The 22500-nt window shown below is 41.4% G+C and overlaps 1 protein-coding gene across 2 annotated transcripts in view; it reads right to left on the minus strand.

Moving 5' to 3' along the window:
* Nucleotides 1-7223: 7223 nt before the first annotated feature.
* Nucleotides 7224-22500, minus strand: part of LOC137967832 (mitochondrial glutathione transporter SLC25A40-like) — a 40486-nt gene continuing 25209 nt past the window's right edge. The window contains exons 8-10 of one of the 2 annotated variants that reach the window (XM_068814416.1): nucleotides 21426-21501; nucleotides 21010-21099; nucleotides 7224-10553 (exon numbers count right to left, since the gene is read on the minus strand). In XM_068814416.1, coding sequence (XP_068670517.1) covers nucleotides 10420-10553; nucleotides 21010-21099; nucleotides 21426-21501 — 300 coding nt within the window. In that variant the 3' untranslated portion in view covers nucleotides 7224-10419. The remainder of the gene's footprint in view (nucleotides 10554-21009; nucleotides 21100-21425; nucleotides 21502-22500) is intronic. The other variant, XM_068814415.1, reaches the window with a different exon arrangement.

Below are 22500 nucleotides of genomic sequence, written 5' to 3' on the forward strand. Positions count from 1 at the left end.
TCCATGGATCTCTAACATATTTTGCTGTTGGTTTGATGAATAACACTTTTTTTGTCAGGTTAGAATTTTGTCTTCTGCAAACGTGCGCAATGTACTTTAAGTATCGCACAGATATGAAATCACGTAATAGTGGAGTTCCAATTATTGTTTCGATGTCAGAGGTTCTGTATTTGAAGGCAAAAGTAGCTTCTCCTTCACTATTACTTTCCTTTTCAATCCGTTCTTTACCATTCTTCTCAGGAGTCTGTGCCATTATGATTCTAGTTTCCTGAGTTCATCTTCATTAGGTAGTTGCGCTTCAATATCGTTCCCAGAGTCATCGGTCCCTTGACCAGCGGTCGGGAAAGAGAGACTCCGGTCGAATCCAAAAAAAAGCCATATTTGATTGGTTGTTCAAAACGGTTTAATTTCCTGCCATTTGTCAAATTCTAAGCTAAAAAGTCATGATTTCTTTTGGATTTTTATCTATACAAGGTTGAAGGTAATCTAGGAATAAATCTTTTTACAACTTATCAGTTCCGTAACGTTTTTGTTTCAGTTGAGAATAATCAATTTTCACTTGCATGACACCAGATACTGAAATTCGTTATGATTGAAAAATGTCTCTCGTTACTGTTTGTGATTCTCCGCAGTTTAAACGTTTCGAGTGAATTGGGAGATGTGTTTACACTCATGTGTACTGTCATGACAAGGTGAACTCCAGTAGTTTTGTTGATTCTAACCAACTCCCCTCACGCACGCGCAGTTACTCAACCCCAACCAGAGTTTTCTGATTCCGGTTTTGGATTCTTCCAGAGCCTCTCGTGCCCGTTCCGCTGGACAAGGGTAACGGAGGCTCTGGGAATGAGATTGGTTGCGCTTCGGTGCAGTAAACAAGTCTGGATCTTACTCATGCTTCTAAGATGTTTTTCTTGTTTCCATGGATACTTTATGATCAGTTAGAACGTATCTTAGATCATAGAATTTACTATACCTGTTGCGCTGAGAATTCTGTCGTCAACAAAAGAGTCCTTTTCGTCACTATAGAAGATATGTCCCAGGTATTTAAATTCTTTAACATTCTCAATCTTGTTTCCAGAAATGTTCAGTAAGCTTTTTTAGTTCATGAGTTCTAAATCGTTGAAAACTTGTTTTTGTTTTCTTGAAACTTATCTGTAGACCATTTCTAGAGCAAGTTCTGTGTACTATATCTAGGATAACCTGTAGATCAGAAAGATCTTTTGAGAAGACTACGACATGGTCTGCAGACTGTGTTGTAAGTATCAAGTGCGCTAAGTGGGGACACTGTGCGCACAACTCAAATCAAATCAAACATTGGGTTTTGAGGATCGGAGAGGGGAAAACCAGATTACCCGGAGAAAAACCTCTCTAAGTCTGGGAATCGAACCCGGGCCACAATGGTGGAAGGCGAGTGATCTCACAAAAATTACACATATCAAATTATCCAGTCTGACAGACCTTCAAGCTCAGTCAGTAGATCAACAGTGATCTTATCTGGCAGTCCTGGATTCAATCCCATCCTCTACGGGGTTTTCCTGTTCTCGTGTGGGTCTATTTCCATTACTTGGGCTAACGCTCAGGCCAGGGTTGCTCGAAGCATTGTTCGCGCTAACCAGTGTTAAGTACCATGGAAATCTATAGCTTTTGATACGTCTTAACTAAGGGTTAGCGCTAACCAGGCTTTGAGCAACCGGCCCCAGATGGATTATATAGGCATAAAGACCACTTAAAATTACACTCTGATAGATTCATCTTTTTAAAGGAACGCACCCTTTCTCATTACTGACGTAGTCTTCACGTGCATGACTAATTTGGGCTTGCTAAGTAGACCGAAGCACTATTTTTCTGCTGAAAATCATGTTGGACAATTGTAACTCACTGTTTCGATTGGTTTGCCTAAATATACAAAAACCAGATGAATGAAATAAAAGGTATATATTTGAAATGCGGGTTATAGACGAAACATAGAAGTGATCCTCGCACTTGTCAAGTGGACAATTTAAGCAATTGCCTCTTCTAGCCATCTGAAAAATCCAGGCAGCTTCAACAGGATACGAACTTCTCCGATTCCGGTGCAACGCTCTACCAGCTGAGCTATGAAGCCACTCAGTTTGTAGGCTCGATTTCCGCCGCTCATTCGAGTTCGGGTATCCTTCCCGAGAAGAGATGGCTGGACGCGTCAGCGAAAGATTGTGTCTGTGACGTAAATATTGCGGGCAAATGGCATAAGACAACACAAAAGATTGATTTTAACAAAACAGTAATTATATAACAGTCCTTAAAAGTCTGTGCGAATTTTCCAGATGATGCGAGCTTGAGTTTGTGGTTAAATGATGAATGTGAGTTTGAATTCAACCCGGGCGAATCATCATTCATCAACAAAATCTTCGGCCGCTTCAAATCTCTCAGTCGGCCTCACCGGTCCCCTCGTTCTGCCACCAAGAAACTCAGCAGTTATTTGAATTGATCTTTAGGAATTTTACTTGCTCTTACATTAGAAAAGCCTGAGGAGAAATTGCAATAGCAATGGAGCGGAGGGGGACAGGGGGCGGGAGCCCGGGAGAATAGGGGCGGGAGGGGTACGGGAGTTCAAAGAGGGCAGGAATCGGGAGGGAAATGCAAAATGCTTCTTGTTGTCAATTATTTATGCGTTACAATGCTTTAAACGAGATGCTTCCGTGAAGCATACACTGGGTTGCCTGTGGTACGTGCTACAGAAAATCAGAAGGCACTGAATTATGTAGTATTGAAATACAGCATTCCAGTCTCTCAAGAATAACAAATAAAAGAGAAGCGAGAAACATTGGCTTCTGGGCTGACATCTTGATAATTTTCAAGTTCCTTCACAACTTCTTTTCACCACAAGTGTGCCCTCTGAGCATCTGACAGCTTTGTACTACTAAACTTCACTGAAGTTACTCCCTGTTCAGTGGGGTTAGTGTTAGGATGGGAGACCAAAACAATAAACCCCTTATAAAAAAACAGATGCATCTGACCGAAAATACTATTAACGCTAACAAATGCGAACTCAGCAAGGTACAGATTTTGTTAGCTTGCTTTATGCAAAACAAATATTAATGAAAAAGCAAATAACTATTGATACACAGTTTTTAGAAAGAGCAGAAGGAAGTTTCCGGGACGGTCGATCGAGAATAAAATATTTACGACATGAAAACAACATAAATTTTGAACCGTGAATATAGAATATAAAAAGTTACGATCAGCGACAAACATTTTGGGAGATTTTTGCTACGTTCAAGTAAATTGCAAAATCGAAAGTGACATGGCCGGAATTCAGCGGGCGCCGTGTTTAAGTTACCGCGGCATGTTTACTCGCCAAACAATGAAGCATCTGTGTCAAATGATGGCAAGATACCGAGTTTTTGTAAGTTTCTTTTTCTGTCAAGTGTTATAAAGTTTGACAATGAAATGAGCGAAGTCTAAACAAAGATCACAATCGCCTAACTCTTGTTTATGCAAAGTCAAAATTTACTCTCCAAGACGCGTACGACGTTATTTATCACCAGGTAATTCCATCATTTTGGAAATAGCAGCTACTTTATTATTCATCTGCGTCACAAGTTTTCACTGATTTTGGGGCTCATTTTGTTGAAACTCAAGCACGCTTCCAACAGGCCTGTGAACCCTTCCTGCTTACAGAGCAATACTAAAAAACTTCTCCCATATCACATTTCAACCTTAAGCTCGAAAATTCAATACACAACATGATATTATAATTCACAAAGGCAGAAAATACCACAGAATCCTTTTCCAGCGAAAAATTTATTGAAACAAACAACATATTTGCTCTTACAGGCGAAAACCTCTTCCTATTTCATTGCGTGCGTGAAGACAGGAAACTCAATCGTGTCAAATTACCATGTACTTCAGGTAAATACAGCTCACTTTGATTTCGTCTCGACGGGCGATAGATTGTTGTCGAAGTCCAGTACTCGTCGCTTTTGAGATTTCTGCCTAGTTTATCCAACTGACTTTCCATTATTGAGCTCCATAAGGGTATATTTTGTTTAAGGATCCACTAAAACGCCATTCGCGTTACATGACTTTCGACGCCATTGCAGGCTAAGTTAATGATTCTGCTGTGTCCACCAGAGAAATCTACGCAGTTCCAATACCCTCTCGATCCTAAGAAAATACGCGCAGAAGGCTCTATGCACAAAGACACCACTTACCAGGGGAGTGACAGGCAAGACTTTTACCGACACGGAAAAAAAAAACCAAACTAAAAAAGAAAAAAAAAAAAAAAGAAAACAAACAAACTAAACGCAGACCTTGACTGGGTTTGCCATACTGGCAACCCAGTAACAAAAAAAAAAACAAGAACGCAAAGGACATCTGACTTGCGTCTTCTGAGCAATCAAGCAAACAAAAATTCGCGGATCCCCATTTTAATCGGACCCCATTTTACATAAACTTTTGTCCATGACTTGTAAGTGATACGAATGTCTCTCATTCAATTGCATTTTGCCCCTAATTGCATGGTGCTCTTTACAGGATTAAATGAGTTTCATTTTTTACAAACCAGTTCAACCATCTTTTGCAAAAAGAGTTATTTGTTTTTTATGCTTGTCCTAACAAAAGCACATTAATGCTTTAAAGTGCCTCTGCGACGAAAATTCGAATATTTTTTATGGCTTTATTCTGTTACAAAATATGACGTTGGGTTAATTTCTGAGTATATTTGCCACAACACATCGACAACAAACCTTCTAACGGAATAATGTCAGAAAAATGTTGCCACCATTACTGAAAACGTGTTCCTAATGAGCCCGTAATTGAACAGCAAATTTGATTATCATGACGTCAGAGACTTAACATATGTTTTCATTCCCCAGCAATTCTTCTATTATCCTTTGATTGTCTGATTCACCATCAGAAGGACACTCTAGCGGAGATCTTCCATTATGTTCGAAGGCTGTTGCCCAGTCTGGGTTTCATAGTCAAACTCGAGAAGTGCTTTCCAGCCCTCACTCGTCACCGTGTCTTTCTGGGTGCGCTCTTAACTGTCTATTGCCCTGCCAGTGAAACAGATCGATCTAATACCGGGAGCATGCCAGGGATGCCAGACTGCCAGTCAACATCGATGGGAGAACTGTCAAGCTTATTAGGCCGCAGGAGTCATGTAGCCTGGACAGGACTGCGGGTGGCCACTCTCCACTACAGAGATCTGCATTGTCAGCAGGCCCTGCTACTCTACCGGATAGGGTGGAAGCCGAAGCATCGGATATCCTTGTCTCATCCATCTCTAAGGGACCTAACAGGACATCACTCCACCTCCGTTTGACCTAACTATCAGGACCAATGCTTCCTTGTGGGGGTGAGTTGCATTTAGCAGAAACAGGACAACTAGGGGACGCTGAAGTGTGGTAAAAGCAACTCACCACATAAACTGCTTGGAGCTCAAGGCAGTGATCCTTGCCTTAAAGTCGTTCCTGGGAGGGGGGATTCAGTCTCTACCCCTAGGGTCTGGGCCAGCCTTCCTTTTTCGGAAGGATGTCTTCAGAGACATAACACATCACGGGTTCCAGATCCCAGAGCTGCAGCAATGGACGCTTTTCAACTAGGCTGGGGTCAATGGAGAAGTTTCATCCACCCTCCAGTGGTGCGTCTACCTCGAATTCTTCAGAAAGAGAGAAACGGCAAAGCAACTGCCCTATTAGTAGTCCCGAACTGGCCAGGACAGCCTTGGTACGCTCAGATCCAGTTAATGCTGACACTCGTACCGTATCCTCTTCCCAAGCTCCCAAGGTCTCTACTGTCGCTACCTTTCGACCAGGAGGCAGTTCACCCTCTGTGGTGGTCACTCAACTTTACCGCAATGTCGATATCAGGACAGGCTATCAAGCAGCAGGTTTCCCTGCAGAAGTAACAAATATCCTCTTGGCATGATCCTGGTCCAAGTCAACTAAGAAGTGCTACCAGGGTTATTGGCGAGCCTGGTCCCAGTGGTGTTCTGCCACAGACCAGTGCCCCTTTTCAGCACTGGTCACGGATGTCTTGCCCTTCATGACAAAGATATCAACAAGTTGGTCCCTAGCATATAGGACGCTGGCAGTGTACAAGTCTGCGATATCACAGGAACATTTGCCAATTGGTCAGACTAAGCTGGGAGATCTTCCATTGGTGTCTCGTTTTATGAAAGGTGTCTTTCGCATGAAACCACCGACTCCTTGGATGTGAAATGCTTGCTTTCTTTTCTAGTAATCCTGGATCCTCTAAGTGGTCTTACTCTGAAGTAGTTATCCCTCAAGTTAGCTGTATTACTGGCTTTGACTTCTTCAGCTCGTGCTCATGAATTGGTTAAACCAGATCTAAGCTTTGTCGCCATCAAAAATGACACCTGGGAGTTTACTTTGGCCGATCACACAAAGGCATCAAGGCCTGGTCACCCTCCAAGACAAATATATCTGCCTGCTTACCAAGACAACGTGGGAGGCGCGGTGGCCTCATGAGAAAGCTATGCGGCTAGCGGGTATTGCTGGCCACCTCAGAAGTCACTCCACTCGTAGTAGGCAGCAGCGGACTAGTCCTCATCAGAGATATTTCAGCCTTTTTACCTGAGATCAACCGACAAGGGGGATTTTGCAAGGGCAATACTTTCTGTTTTACCTGATTGATTGTCTAAGAGAACTTCTGCACAGTTTCTAGTTGTTTCTTCCCTATCTTAACGACACGTCTACATGTTCTGTAGCTTTCCTACCTTCTCTAGGTGGGCCATTAGGTTTATACATTCATGTAGGAAGGATTTGGTTGACTCCTTAATGTGTAGCTGAACAGTTAAAGCCAGCTCATGTTCAAGTTTCTGGATACTCATGCCAGTAACCCTCATAGTCACGCACAAGTGTTGAGAGTATCAGTCGGAGAGAAAGTGAAGAAGAAATTATATTTCCCCGGAGAGAAGGTACTTACCTGACAGGTAGAAGTAGTTCTTTGAACTTCTTCGGAGACTGATGGTATTTGAAAGAATGTGACAGATCTGTACCGTCTCCCTTTTGTGGATTTGTGGTTACAGATAATTATGAAACCTTCAATTCACAGTTCTGCTTCAAGTCAATTAGTGATTTGTTCCTTTTGCATGATATTGAAGGAGGTTTCTTGAATATGTTTGCCAGCATTGCCCAGGTTCTTCCTCACAAAAGGGAGACCGGGCTGGTCTGTCACATTTTTCAAATTCCCAGACAAAACCCGTCCCTGATGTGACATCACACGGTAGACAATGCCGGATCAACTTGGGAAACAAAACTGCAAGACCACTGCCAAATTGACGTCAAACTAATCCTATATTCATTCATTGAAAACGATTTGCACCAATGGCCACTTAAAACTGGGCCACGTTGTTCGCAACAGAAAAGGCCGTGTAGGCCTAAAAACAAGTCTAAAATACCTTCAAACTAACAGAAAAGGCCGTGTAGGCCTAAAACCATGTCTAAAATACCTTCAAACTAACACACCCACGAGCTTCAGAACAAAACGGATTGAAAATAACGATACGTGATTGGCTACCTATCAATAGTGGAAGAGCCAATAGCTAGCAAACGCGGATTTTCGCTCCTAACTGCAACTGCATTAGGTATAAAATGCTGGAAAAACAAATCTGCGACCGGAATCGGATTTGCGAGATTCTCTACCTGGCCCTTAAACATGTTGTTGTCACATGAACAGCAGCAGAAGAGATCCCAAAGAACCAAAGCCGCCGGTCCTGCTTGAACGCAACATTTTAGTTAAGACTGAACATGGTGGAAGACAACCAACCCACTCAAGGAAAATTAGCCTCCACATAGTGGAGCATCAGGTGACGAACTTTTAGAAACTCCAGATCCTACGCTGGACTAATGTTCCCACAGCGAAAACCTGGAGCTTGTTTTTAAGCTACGATCCAGAACCAGCATAAACCTGTGATCAAGGAGAGGAGAGCCCTCCAGTGTCACAACTTGAACCAAGGCACGAAATTGAAAAAAAAAAACCAAAGAGCTATAGAGAAAACAACCTCTCAAAGAACAAGCAGGCAAAACCTAAGCACACACGAAAGATGACAGAAACAAACATTATGGCAACCCAAGCCAAGACAGCGAAAAGGGAAGACACTTAAAAAAAACAAAACCTGTCCGGAATCGCTTCAATGCAAGGCTAAAGCAAACAAGAGGCCCGAGTTAAATTACCGTAGTTAGTTCGTTCTTTCGTTCATTCAAACAAATTGCTTTGAACAGTGTTGTTGCTGACGTGACGCTTTTCACAGCCACGTCTCACGCGCAACGCAAGCTTGGGCCGCCTATGATGCATCGACCAAATTTTCCACCGCGAAGATTTGTTTGGTACATTTTACAGAAGACTGCTTTGAAAGAATCTTTCATGTTGCAAGGATCCAAACGGACAATTCTTCCTCATGCTGTTTCGACCATTTGGATTCGACTGTGTACAACTGTCCGGTCTGGAAATGTGAAGGAAATCTTTCTAATTCGAGCTGAAAGGAACAGACTATGCTCTTTTCGTTGGAAGGAAAAACTAAGCAGCGAACTCGCTTTTCCGTGAGAAAAAGGCTTCCCAGCACATTTCTGCGTGAATCGCTGTGTCCAGCCTTGACGTCGTCTTAGAAAGATTACGACAGCCTCTCAAACAATAACGTCCCAAAACAGTTAAAACAGGGCTCGAAAAGACAAAGCAAAAGAAACAAGGTGCGTAAAATTACCTTATTTCGTTCATTCATTGATAACATTTCGCTTCTTTGCACCAAAATCGTGAAACCAACTCAAAAAACAAAAACAAATTGCCTTGAACAGTGTTGTTGCTGACGTAACGGTTTTCACAGCCACATCTCGCGCGTAACGCGAGCTTGGGCCCCCTATGGGTGCATACGAAGAAACTGATCCTACAAGGTTCCGCTCGGAGGGCTGCGATGCAATGAAATTGCAGGTATTGCTGCAGAATTGCACCGAAAAGCGACTTGACGGAACTTTTTAGTTCGACACAGCAGATTACGGTGTACGAAATCGACCAACTAGTCGCCAAAAAGAAATGTCATCCTGTAATTTCTATATGAAAATTAGTCATGCAAAGAGTTTGCGTTAACCCTCAGACGTCATTACATGTGATACGCAACTAAGCCTCCACGAACAAGGCCAAGTAATGGCGACCATGTAATCTCGGATAAAACGGTAAAAAAAACGCACTTCCAGTCTTCGTAAAGGATTGATATCATGTTTGGATGTAAGGTGGGTAAGAAAGACACATTCTACACGAAGCGGGCACTTTAAACTTGAGCAACAGAGGACGTTTTCCGTGTTTCCATAGCCTCATCTAAACACGAGGGAGAGTTGGGAGAATTCGAGACAGTTACGCAAACCCGAGACGCAGTCGAGGGTTTGTATAACTGTCTAGAATTCTCCCAGCTCCCCCGAGTGTTTAGATGAGGCTATGGAAACACGGAAAACGTCTGCTTTTATAAAATATTTCTCAAAGATAATTCGACAAATGATGGAAAATGCTGGCTTTTTACGTCTTGATTGAAACAGATTTTTCTGATACATATTCATGTTTCCTACCAGCCAATCAAAACGCGCGACTGACTACATAACCAATCAAAATTCGTGTGATGTCACAGCCGTGTTTCCATACTCTCATCTAAACACAGCTATTGATATTGATGAGAGTGCGGGTACTATCCTAATTGTTTTATAAAAGATAATATAGTGAAGGTTATAATATAACTTTCCGATAAAAATAAAAAAAGTTGACCGTTGTTCTACAGTTGTTTTCTCTAATTTTTAAAATGTCTTCGCTTCACAACTGTACTGTAAACGTTTATTAGTGGAATATTCGGATTTTGTTTTTCAGATTTGCTTGTATCCTCCACCGTAAAGAGAAATGAGAAAAAAAACCTAATTTTCTTGAATTCCAGTTTTGATTTTCCACTCAACTTATTTTGCATTTTGGAAACGGTCGACCCAGATACTTCTCGCGTATTTATTAGCCTTTTACGGAAAATGGACACAAAACTACAACCTTTTCCTGTTTTCACCTCACTGCCCTTTGATTGGCAGCTAAACCTACAACCAAAACGTTCAAAAAATTGTCAGAATTTTCTCCAAGAAGTAAAACCCTTAGATCCTCATCTTTTTACTACTGTGACCAGTTTAACCAACGTTCTCCATAAAAACGGAGATCTGTACTGTAATTTGAAAGAAGAATGATTCCCCATTCTTTCATCAAGTTGTCCAATCGATTCACCTAAAATCCCATGAAAAGGCTTGTGATACGCGTTATAACTGAATGGCCCCGAACGTCTTGATTTGATGACGTTTTAATCGTTGCCATTCCAGCCAGATATGACCTTGAAACCTTCCTTGTCTGCACTCCTCTAAGATGTCGCCGGCGTCACACAATGATGCATACATCAAGTTGCTAATGAGAGATTTCAGCAGTCACAGGGGTCAAATTCTCCATGTTGTACTTACGGAAGAAGGATTTGGAAAGTTCATAGGTGCTGATCATGATTGCACAGGCTGGAGCAACTTTCATGACTCTTGCTGACACTCCTAAAAATGAAATCAGGAAACAATGATATTCCCCAAAGCACCAGCTTTCTCGTACCGCATTTTGACTTCTCTGTGATCTATTGCTTACTGAATAGAGGCAAAAAGTAGTCTAAAATTGAAGAGACTGTAAGTTGTTTCCCACTCTATTTTTTGTAACTGATATCTTTATCGTCCAACATATCATTGCCAATTACCAATTAAAATAATACTTTACTTGTAATGAAAGAGCAACAATTACCACTTAAAATAATACTTAAATAGAGGATATTACATTCCTTGGTAGCAGAGCTCTTTCGCTGGGCTGACCAGTACGGAAAAAGAGACCGCGTACCGGTGGCTCAGTTGGTTGAGCACCGGGCTGTCACGCGGGAGGTCGTGAGTTCAACTCCGGCCGGACCAACACTCAGGGTCTTTAAATAACGGAGGAGAAAGTGCTGCCTTTGTAATTACTGGGTTGCCAGTATGGCAAACCCAGTCGGAATCTGCGTTGGTTTTTTTTCCGTGTCGGTAAAAGTCTTGCCTGTCACCCCCCTGCTAAGTGGTGTCTTTGTGCATAGAGCCTTCTGCGCGTATTTTCTTAGGATCGAGAGGGTAGTGGGAAATGCGCAGATTTCTCTGGTGGACACAGTAGAACGATCACCTTGACCGACAATGGCGTCGAAAATCATGTAACGCGAATGGCGTTTTAGTGGATCTTTGAACAAACTAAGGTCAAACTAAGGTAAGCGTCTTTCTATTGTGTTAACTTAATTAAATATAAATATACCACGCGGCGTAAACTTGATTTCCACTCTCAAAATTACCTCCAGAACCTACGTTTTTAAAAGAATAAGCTTTTCGAATGATGTTTTGTCTTCTGTGGTGATACTTGACGATTCGGGAACATTTTTGAACATTCGGGTAACACGCGCAACTTGATCGCGCGAACTTCCACTATTATGCATAACATCCACTTGGCCTTTTGACATCCCATTGAAAAAAACTCGTAAAATATTCGCGGACCGGTCGATTTCTCTGAAATTTGAAAGGATGATTGCTAACGAATATAGAAAGATTTTCACAATAACTAAAAATTCCTGTGTTAGGCATTAGAATTCGACGAAGAGGTAAATGCGGATAAATTTGTTGCGTGCGTTGCTATTTTTGTGCAAATATTAAATTATGAAAATCTTTATTTTTAGCGGTTATTTAAACATAAAAGATGTATTTGAAACAAGAAAAATTTCGCGGGAATCGCGGTGAAAATGAGTTAACAAATTTGCATACGTGCGTTGAAATGTGATGCGCGAGGAGACAGGAATTTTATTTCTCTGACAAATGATTTTGTCATTGTAGTGTAAGATGAAATTTATTTGGGAAGCCAAGAATATTTCTTTAACTTCCTGGTTAATCCAATTTATAGCAACGACTTGCTAATGCGAAGATTGTTTACATGAAAGTCACGCTTTTTGCGAATTTTGAGTGCCATGAAATTACATAATTTGCGTGACAATATATCCGTTTTCTCTAACCCAAAAACAATCAGATAGTAACATTTCTTCTGCTTTTGTGCTTGTCAACATTGTGATCTGCGATAATTCGCAAGTCTGTTTTTGTATCTCATACATATTTAAAATTCTCAATTGCATGGCCACTCAACCTCTCGATTGTGTAAATAGTTCAGCCTGAAGTGAAAATTTAATACATGAAATTTTGAGGGTCGCATATTTCGGAACACCTTAATTTCGCGATTTTGCGAAAATTTTGCATTTTGACTCACTTTAATTTCGCGTTTTCGAGTGAGACACACTCAAGGAGCCAGTAAATGGACAGTTTGAGGATTGTACAAAAAAAGTGCTACCTGGAGTAGAAACGGAAAGCAGTAGTGATGAAGAGGACCAGAACATTACCACAGAATAGCTCAAAATGATTGTTATAAACGTGTGTAATAAAATCGCTGTTTTAGTTATTGACATAATGTGAGTCACTTAATTTTCGCGTCATCTTATTTTCGCGACATTTAATTTTCGCGTCACTTAAATTTCGCGATTTTTTTTTAAATCGCGAAATTCGCGAAATTAACGCGCCGCGAAAATTTCATGTAATAAGGTAGATACGTTTCTCAGGAACCCGACAAAGAAGGCATCCTGACCCGATTGATGAAATCTAAATATTTAGTTAAATATTACAACAAAATTAAAAAACCAATGACGGACGTTTCTCAGCTAAAAAGTACGTTGTTTTACTCTGAAAACGACAAACGATTAACATTCTTTCCCGTAGTTCATTCAAGGTGATCACGTGCACCTTTATGGTTGCATAGCATGTGATCAATTTCTTCCTTTTGACAAAACACGACCTTTCCCTTTATTCATAAAAGTCAGAGACAGCAGAAATTTTCGTGTTTTTAAGATCGATTGTCATCAATCTTTCGATGAGAATGCGATTCAGATTTATATATAAAAACTATGTTATTCTTTTCTTCATCTGTCTTTTGGCTTGGCGTTTTCTGGTGCAAACGCAAAGCCAAACAAACAAACAGGAATTATGAAGCGGAAACAACACCTTCAGTCCTTTCTTAGTGTGTGCAATAAACGTTTGCTTAGTGCAACTGCAAGACATGCTGGATAACGTCCGTCAAATCAATTTGCAGTTAGTTTTTTGCAGACTATTTATTTAAAGAAGAAACGAGTGAATTTTACTCAAGCGCGTGTTTTGTTATCTTTAAACTGAATTTATTAAATAAAAGACCTCAAAATGGGAAAGGACATAACAAAATAATTAAACATGTGAACGTGTGAGCCAAAAGGCCTCTGCTGGCGCGACATATGGGTGACCCCTCAAATGGTCTTAATGACCCCCCACTTGAAAAAATTAACTGGAACACTGCAGTTCAATACCGATTCAGTGCCTTCTTTCTTTGTGTAACGCGTACCACAGGCAACCCAGTGTAAGCTTTTTGGAGCTTCTAGTTACATCTGCAAATGGTTGGACTCTCTAGTCTTCTCGGATAAGGACGATAAACCGTAGGCCCCGTCTCACAACCCTTCAATGTTCATAATCCTGTGGGACGTAAAAGAACCCACACACTTGTCGCAAAGAGTAGGGTATGTAGTTCCCGGTGTTGTGGTCTGTCGTCTGTGCTGTATCTTGGTTGGGAGGGTAAAAGGGCGTACTTAATTTGGAGCCTCGCTCTGTTGTGCGACTCCCACCACAGCCTGTTTCTCTGTTGTGGTGAAACTGATTCAATAAATAAATAAATAAATAAATAAATAAATAGAGACCTCTGCCCAGGGTCGAATAGACTGCCAGCAGTCCTTCATAAATCAGTCAAGCGGCCCGCTTCTGTCAGGCAGTCGTGTTTTGTCACGCAATCGAATAAAAAAACCGAGGGAGGCTTGGGAAGAGGAGAGAAAGAAGGGACTGCACCAAGAGAAAATGAGGGGACAGAGAGGGAGGCTCAAGGCGTTGGCCGGGATATGTTATGTCCACGAAAGTTATTTTTAGACGAGCGGAGGTCTTTATTCTAGCGGAAGTCTGTCTTCTGAGACGTCCGCATGCAGTCTTGCCTCGCTCTCAGGTTCTTAGTGAAAAGAGAAAATGATGGCACGCGTGGAAGGCTGATGAACATATATTTTCTTTCAAACATCGGACCGAGGTTGGCGTGCATGCGGACGTCTCGGAAGACTTCCGCTCGTCTAAAAATAACTTTCGTGGACATGACATATCCCAAGGGCTGGACCGGGAGCCTCCTTCTCTGTCCCCTCATTTTCTCTTGACTGCACCCGTTGCTGTAAAGGGGCAAGGGTGGCACAGTCGGTTAGTGCGCGGCCTTGGTGCAAGAGGTCCCGAGTTCGATCCCCGGATCTCACATCCTTGTTTCGACTTCTTTCCTTGCAGTGTAGCTTAAGTAGCTTTAAATACCCTTAAAACGGAGCACTGATTGAAAGAGGGGGGTAAAATGAGCGCATCACCAGCTTCCTGGGAGAATACTCTCTAGAGAGTAAAGGAACTTCCGACGTTAAATAATGTGTACCTTTACCTTTACCTAACCGACGCGTTCAGTTGGTCCGTTGACAGTGCTCCGCTGTCAGATTTTTTTGACGAGTTAATTACTTCTTGTCAGACTGTGCGTCGATCATTAGCACGATATGGCTTTTGCGGAAGATTTCGATCATTCATCCCTTCAAATGGAAAACATTGAACAGAAACAAGAGCAGAAATTTGTGGTCGAAGCTCTCCTATCGGGCGAGTATGTTATGGCTATGCTACCAACTGGTTTCGGCAAAACAATTATTTATGAGAGCTTTGTCTACGGGTGACCGAAATCAAACGTCATCCGATAGTGGTAATCCTTCCTCCTTGCGGCATCACCGAAGACCTGATTCGGTCGAACGATTAACTACGACAGATTTTTTTTCATTTGCTCGATAAAATCTCCACAATGTACTGATACGTATGGAAAAAATCATTCGATGGCGATTCTTCCTCCCCGTGTTTTGATAAACCAAAAACGGGAAATTTCACTTCTGGTTGGGTACAAAACCACGATACCGAAACAGGAGACTGGGAATGATTGTGACGTCATTTCAGGACATTTAGTTTCGTAGAGACAGATTTCTCAGTCATTTTCTTATTTTTGTGACAGTGTGTGGAGAATCGTTGGAGTTTTCCCCAACCTTTTTGGAAAAAAACAGCATAAATAGATGAAAAGCTGCGAAGGCTTGAATTTAAACGACTGTAAACGAGAACAATGAGTTTTGACAGGGATATCGAACATTCAGACGCCAATCGGATGGAAGGCTATCTTAGAAGCTGGCTACGCGGTACGCAGTGAGATAGTCTCGTGAAAAGTGTAGTTAACCAAACCGTAAATTGATAGCTAAAATGTTAAAAGAGTGCTTAGGCCTAATCAGTAAACGACTGCTATTCTCTCTAGGGGCTCCGCACAAAAAATGGCCTTAAAACGCTGATTACGCAACTCCAGCATACGGAGTGCAGTCCGTGGCAAACGATCACGTGTCTCAATGGTATGGGCTCTTATATAAGGCCACTCCCTCATCACGATAGCTCGTCCAGTCTTTTCAGTTTTACGAATACTCCTTTTCGCGTTTCTGTTGTCGCATCATCGCTGCGCCGTTCTTGTCCCCTTATGGCTAACCAAGGTTCCTGTTGTTCCTGATGCTCAGCAATTGCAAGACGCTCTTGCAGTAACGCTAGCCCAGAATGTTGATGGCGGCGAACAACCCGCTGCAGTAGCGCAGGTTGCCATCCCCTCAGCTCAATCCGTTCATGAACCGAATGCTGATGTGGTAAGTAGTCCTTGCCTTTTGTTGGCCTGCTTTGCTTTCTTTTTGCTATCGGTCGCTTGCGTGGTGTTTTGCGGAACGTCGCTACTTTAGCGTCCCACGTGTTAGCTTTTTAGCGTATATGTATTTGCAAGTTTGTCTCGTTCATAGTGTTCTTGTTACCAGGTTTAACAGTAAAGTTTGTTTCGCCCCTCGTGCTGTTTCGAGTTTGTTCCGCTTTTTGTTGTGGTTACTAGTTTCACTCGAAATCTCGTAGTCAGTCCACGTCTCCCGAACTGTTTTAGCGAATTATACTCACTCTAATTGTTTTGGTGATTTTCTCCCTCGATCTCGCTCTTAAGCAAGTTTTGTCTCACCGAACTGTTTTAGTGAGTTTGTCTCACCGAAGTGTTGTTGTGAGTTTGTCTCGCCATAGTCCTATTTTGAGTTTACCTCACTGGAGTGTTATACTCAAGAATAAAGACTTGTTAAATTCTGCAAGTTTACGTCTTTTTGAGTTTTGCGAGGAATATACGTTCAGAATTTATGGGAATCATGTAATTTATTGCCATATGGAGTTGCCAGGAGACTCACCGCCGACGAGCTGAGTCTCCCATATCTTATCAACTCTAAGGTATTGTTTGCGGATGGCCCTGGTGAGAATATATTACTATTTTGTTCACACGATCTCGTGAAAAGTGTAGTTAACCAAACCGTAAATTGAAGTAAACGAGTGCTATTTTCTTCCCACGATCTTGTGAAAAATGTAGTTAACCGAACCGTAAAATTCACAATCGATCGCTGCTTAATTCCCGGGTCACGCCTTAAGAACGAGAAATTCTCTTGAATAAATTACATACTTCAACTTGAATTTACTAGTTTTTGCGTACCGCGTAGCCAGCTACGCAGAACTTTATTGGAGCGGCAGGGTATTCTGCACTTAAGCCTTATATATTTCTGGAGAAAATGCACCATATTTACTAAATTTTATGAATTTACACTCCAAAAAGTGCTAAATTTTGCTAATTGTGCCGTGGCAGTGCTCGTTTAAAAAATTATGCTTCATTACTCCAATTATGCAAAAAAATTATGCTAGCACAATCCGCCAAGGCCTAACGAAAAGTGAGTAAAGTTTTGCTCAGCTTTCATTTTCCTGATTAGAAGTAAAAACGAATTTAAAGCGTTGGCCTTTGATGTATCGTCTGAATGAATAACTCCGGAACTATCTTTAATTGGACCAATCTTTGTAGCTATCCGCTTTCCCTCAAAGGATCTTACTGTCTTCCAAAAATCTTTAGCAGAGGTTGCCTAGTTAAATATTGACAGCCAGTAATTTGATTCTGCTGATCTAAGGAGTTTGGTGCAGTGATTTCTTGCCTTCTTATAATCCATCCAGGCTTGCGAGCCCTTCGGTGTCTGCTGTGCTTTAAGGAGGAGTTTATAGCGTTTTTTCAGCTCTTTGCGTATTGAAGAGTTCATCCAGGGTAGGCTTCCTCTTCTTATCTTCACACGTCGAACGTGGACATGAGATTTCATAATATCCTTGTATAAACACTCCCAAGCCCAAGTGGCGTCGTCCAGATCGTCAAAGACATTGCAGATACTCCATGGGGCAGCAGCAAAGTCTGATCTTATTGAGTCGAGATCTACTTTTTTGTAATCATAGACTGCTTTGAGCGTTGGTTTTTGACGCTTCCTTTCGAGATTTACGACTGCATATATTAAGTGGTGATCTGAAATTCCCAAATCACAAACACCTTGGAGAGAAATTTTTGAAGAGTCAGAACAGATTACTAGGTCAATTAGCGTTGTGGAGGTGTCAGTGATCCTTGTTGCTTTGTTAATAACGTTCTTTAGATTAAATTTATTCAAAAGTTGACGGAATTTCCCGATTGAAGAATTTGTGTCCTGAGCTTTTGGCAAAAGGTTAAAGTTGAAGTCCCTCAATAAAATTATATTGGTTCGTTTCACCCATATGCGATCCATAGTAGAGAAAAATAGGTTTAAGAATTTAGTATTATCAGGTGGGCGATAAATAGAAGCAACAAGAAGTCTCTGAGACGCTACCATAACATCAATCCAGGCAGCTTCCAGATAGTTGTTTACATTTATGTCTTGCCGCTCGAATGCATCTAAATGTGCAGCATAGTAGATAACCGTGCCACCGCCTTTTCGGCCATCTTTCCGATCGCATCGGGCAGTCTTATATCCAGTAATGGCAATTTCATCATCAGAAATATCCTCACTTAGATGGGATTCAGATATGGCTAGAATGTCAAAATTTATCGAAAATAGTAAAGCTTTGATGTCCAGTAACTTACTTAGAAGACCATTTACATTAATGTGTGAGATCTTCAGACCTGGTAGTTGTAGGTCCGCTTTAAGTGATGGATAAAGATTTTCATGTTCGTGGACATCATCGAAACATCTTGTAGTTATGGGCGAGTCAAGCGAGCAATCCAATGTTGTCTCATTGCCAAATGGTAAAGAGGACCAAAGGCATTTCGGACACCACCAGAAAAACGAGGGAAGGCTTTGATAGTTCTTGTATTCGCTTGGCTTGATCGAGGCACATTTTATGTGACACCACATGTTGCAGTTATCGCAATTTACCGCTCGATGATTTCGAGCTACTCGCTTGTTACACACTGAACATTCATCCGGCCCAGGATTTATCTCGATGTCCCCACTTGTGTAGAGTCGCATTTGATGGAATGTTGGTCAAATGTTGAAACCGTTTAAACAGGCCTTTACTTGCAGGAATTATTTTCTGAGAAATATAATAAATCGGTAGTATTGTCGTTGTTCTTTTGTATTCATCACTGCCGCTCGACACGAGCATGGCGGTCCAAATGAGGTTTGTCCAGGCAGCTAGCCAGAAGGCTGCCCCTGTTTAAGCGCTTCAGCAGATTTTCGTCTTGCGCGTTTCTCGTCCTCAGCTATTCTCCTATTGGTTTCAAAAGTCTTAACGCCATCACAAACCGTTCTCCTCCACACCAGTCTGTCTGCTGGGGCTGTGGCCCAGTCAGCAATCTCACAGTCTTTAAAGGTCCTTTTAAGTGCGTCCTTGTATCTCTTTTTAGGAGCACCAACTCTTCGAGATCCAGTAGATAGCTGACTGAAGAGAAGCTGTTTTGGGAGGCGTTGTGCATCCATTCTGATCATGCGTCCGTACCACCTGAGTCTATGTTGCTGTAGTATAGCATCAATACTTGTAAGGGAAGCTCGGTCAAGAACTGCAGCATTGGTGACACGATCATACCATTTGATATTCATGATTGACCGGAGGTATCTTTGGTGAAATTTCTCGAGTTGCTTCACTTGATATCTATAAGTAGTCCACGTTTCTGAGCCATACAGGAGCGTTGGTGTAATGACGGCTTGATAGACTCGTATTTTGGTGTCCAACTCAAGTTCGTGGTTGTCGAAGACTCGCTTGCGTAGCTTTCCAAAGGCTGATGCAGCAGCGCTGATCCTGTTGTTGATCTCTCGATCAAGTGAAACATCACTTGCCACATAACTACCAAGATACTTAAAGTGTGGAACTACCTTGAGAATGGTTCCATCTGCAGTAATTTCAGGCTGAGTGGGAATTGAGGTGGTACCAGAGGCAGATTGAACAAAGTAATGAACAACAATAAACAATACTACCGATTTTTTTCCATACTTTATCAGTACATTGTGGAGATTTTTATCGAGCAAATAAAAAAAATCTGTCATATACACTTTTAAGGAAATGGCTTCAAACAAGTATTGAGTCATTATTTCTGCAGAACAAGCTCTGTCTTCTGACGTCACATTTTATGATTGACGAGTCGTCCGTTCTAAACAAGAATTTGTCATTGATAATTGTGGACAAACATCACACCGTCGAAACTTGCCAAAACACACCAACATTCAACTTAACATTTATTCTGCAAATCTGAGGCCTCTCTCTGCTTAGCTTTTCTACCGCTCTTTTTACCGGGCTTCTTTGGAGTGTCCTTCATTAAATTCAAAATAAATACAGTAGTTTTTTCTGCGGTTTCCTTTCCGAGTAGTTTATTGAATTCGACTTGCACATAAATATTCTCACGCCGTTACTGAAGTAATTTTGAGTGTTTCTTTACAATAGCAATAAAAAAGACGGAACCATCTGTCATATCACTTTCATTAATTAGATTAACAGATTTGGTCATACTGAACAAGTCAGTTACAGCAGCAGCTTTTTATTCGATTGCGTGACAAAACACGACTGCCACAGAAAAGCGGGCCCTTTGACGCAACCACCGTCCACAGCCTTAGAAGGCACTCTTTAAACTGCAAGCCCCATGATATTTTTCCTGACTGTGACTTGAGCCCGCTGTGTCCACGCATTCCATTACAGTTTTTCCACTGTTGTTAAGTGAGCCCACACAACATGAAGTATCATGTGAGGATTCGGTCGCTAGGTAACCGCCGCGCATGCTCAACAGTGAGTGACGACCCATGGCAGAGGTCTATTTCCCCGTACTGAGCAGCCCCAGCGAAGGCAAAAAGAGAAAGAGACCTCTGCCGGCAGGGAACATATTACATGGCCGCGTGGGGATATGAATTTACCTTCTCATCAGCACTCGAAGATGAAATTGGTTTCCCCACGCAGACATGTAATATCATCTATATTTGTAATGGAATAGTAAAACCTACGATCACTGAACCCTGAGCACAGTTACTCTCTCGTAGCTCTACGTGTATCTTCCTCTTTTTATAGGAACCTCTTGTCCGCTGCTTTGTGAAGTGAACTCTTTATTTCTAGAGGGTAGCACTAATAGCCATAGGCTGGTGAACTTGTGACCATACCAAACCACAACACCAGGAACTCCATGGCCTGCTTACCGTGTGGGATCTTTAACGTCCCACACAGTTTCTTTGAACAAGGGTTGTGAGACGGGGACTGCGGTTTAGCGTTCTTATACAACAAGACTAAAAAGTATAACCAGTTGAAGATGTGATTACATGGGAGGCACTTTCACCTTCGAGTTATTTTAAGAACTCACGACCTCCTGCATGGCAGCCCGATGATCACCCAACTGAGTCACCGGTGTATGCATCTTTAACTCGATGATGACTTCCTGATTTGTTTAACATGTTAACATGTTTCTTTTCTGTCATTAGAGATACAAAATATGAACTTAGTTTCAACAAGGCTTTGTTATGGTTTCTGTATTTACCAGTGAAGAGACTCCTCCAGCCGCTCTGTCTGTATAATTGCAACATCAAGGAGAATGTGAAAGAAAGTTTCTTTCGTGCACCTGCTTCATCTGAAACAAAAATGTACGGTCTGAGATGATATAAATAAATGAGTATGACGTGCTGATTATTCACGAAGTTAAGGTATGATGCTTCTACTTACCGAGATAGTGTAAGCATGACAATTGCGAACCGTAACTTAGCTGATCATTATTACTTCACTTCCAATATTGCAAAACACCTGGCTTCAAAGAACTTCAAGTATATGCATATAAGCTCCAATGGATAATTTCGCATTCAGTTTGGATTTTTGTCTTCTGATTCAAGATAACCATAAGAAAGCATGCACTGACCTGTAGTTAGAATCCATCTTAACTGAAACAACAAGCCAACTTACTGAAAACAATTTCTCCCAGTTCAATTTGTCGATGAGTTTTGATTACGTCAAATGGAGTAGTAAGCAATGCTGCCATCTAAAAAAAGAAAGTTATTTATTTGGTGCCTACTTCCTTTCATTTCCGCAGAATGTAAAGTTCAGTTAAGATTATAATCAATGATCCTGGTCATGACTAACAGTTTTAAGTAAGTATAGTATGTCTTGAAATGGGCAGCAGCAATCATTCTCTTAAGGAATGCATTTGTGTATCCATTTGCTGTCCTCCTCCATAACTCTAATTGTTTCTGTCATGACATCATCACTTGCTTAAGTTAAGCCTACTCCTGGGCCTAGTTCTTTTAGGCTTTTTGCGGAGAACTAAAAGATACATTATTTGGGCAACTGACTGTTCCAAGTTTTATACTTACCTCGCAAAATTGGAGTTTTTTGTGTGTATTGTGGTAGCTACACTACAGAAATGTCTAGAAATGCATTCCAAGTACAGTGAAACCTCCATTAAGCAGCCGCCCTCTAATATATAGATTTAGCCAAGCCTAAAAGCGGAGCTACCTGGTTATTTATTCTCACTGCCTGTAGGGTTTGTGAAAATAAAAGGTTTCAAATTGTCCCCGTTTTGACGTTTCCGTTTGCTGCTTTAATAATTAAATCATTTTCTTTGCTTTCTTCTACAGAAAAATTCATTGCCTAACTAGTGAATTCCACAGTAAATTTTACGCTAAAAACCGATATCGCATGAATCAGGAAGCGATGAGTGTGACATCGGTTTTTCCAGTGAAATTTACTTTGCAATTCACCAGTTTGGCAATAATTTTTTTCTTGAAGCGAATGAGGTTTAAAAGAAAACAAGCACACCCTCAGCGAGCGAATGGAAAAGGTAAAAAAGCCATTTCAGAGTCAACTGTCAATAGCCAGCGAATAGGAATCATGCTAAAATTAGAAGCCATAAAAACAACTTTGTCAGTTCAAGGTCAAAGAAGAGTTTTATTGATGTACTTTATTCCACTTTATCTCTGAAAACAAGATCATTCACATTTTGATGTATTTCATTGAAAAACGCCAGGTTGACTTGGTACAA

The sequence above is a fragment of the Montipora foliosa genome, chromosome 8 (assembly GCF_036669935.1).
Source record: "Montipora foliosa isolate CH-2021 chromosome 8, ASM3666993v2, whole genome shotgun sequence".
Classification (NCBI taxonomy): Eukaryota; Metazoa; Cnidaria; class Anthozoa; order Scleractinia; family Acroporidae; genus Montipora; species Montipora foliosa.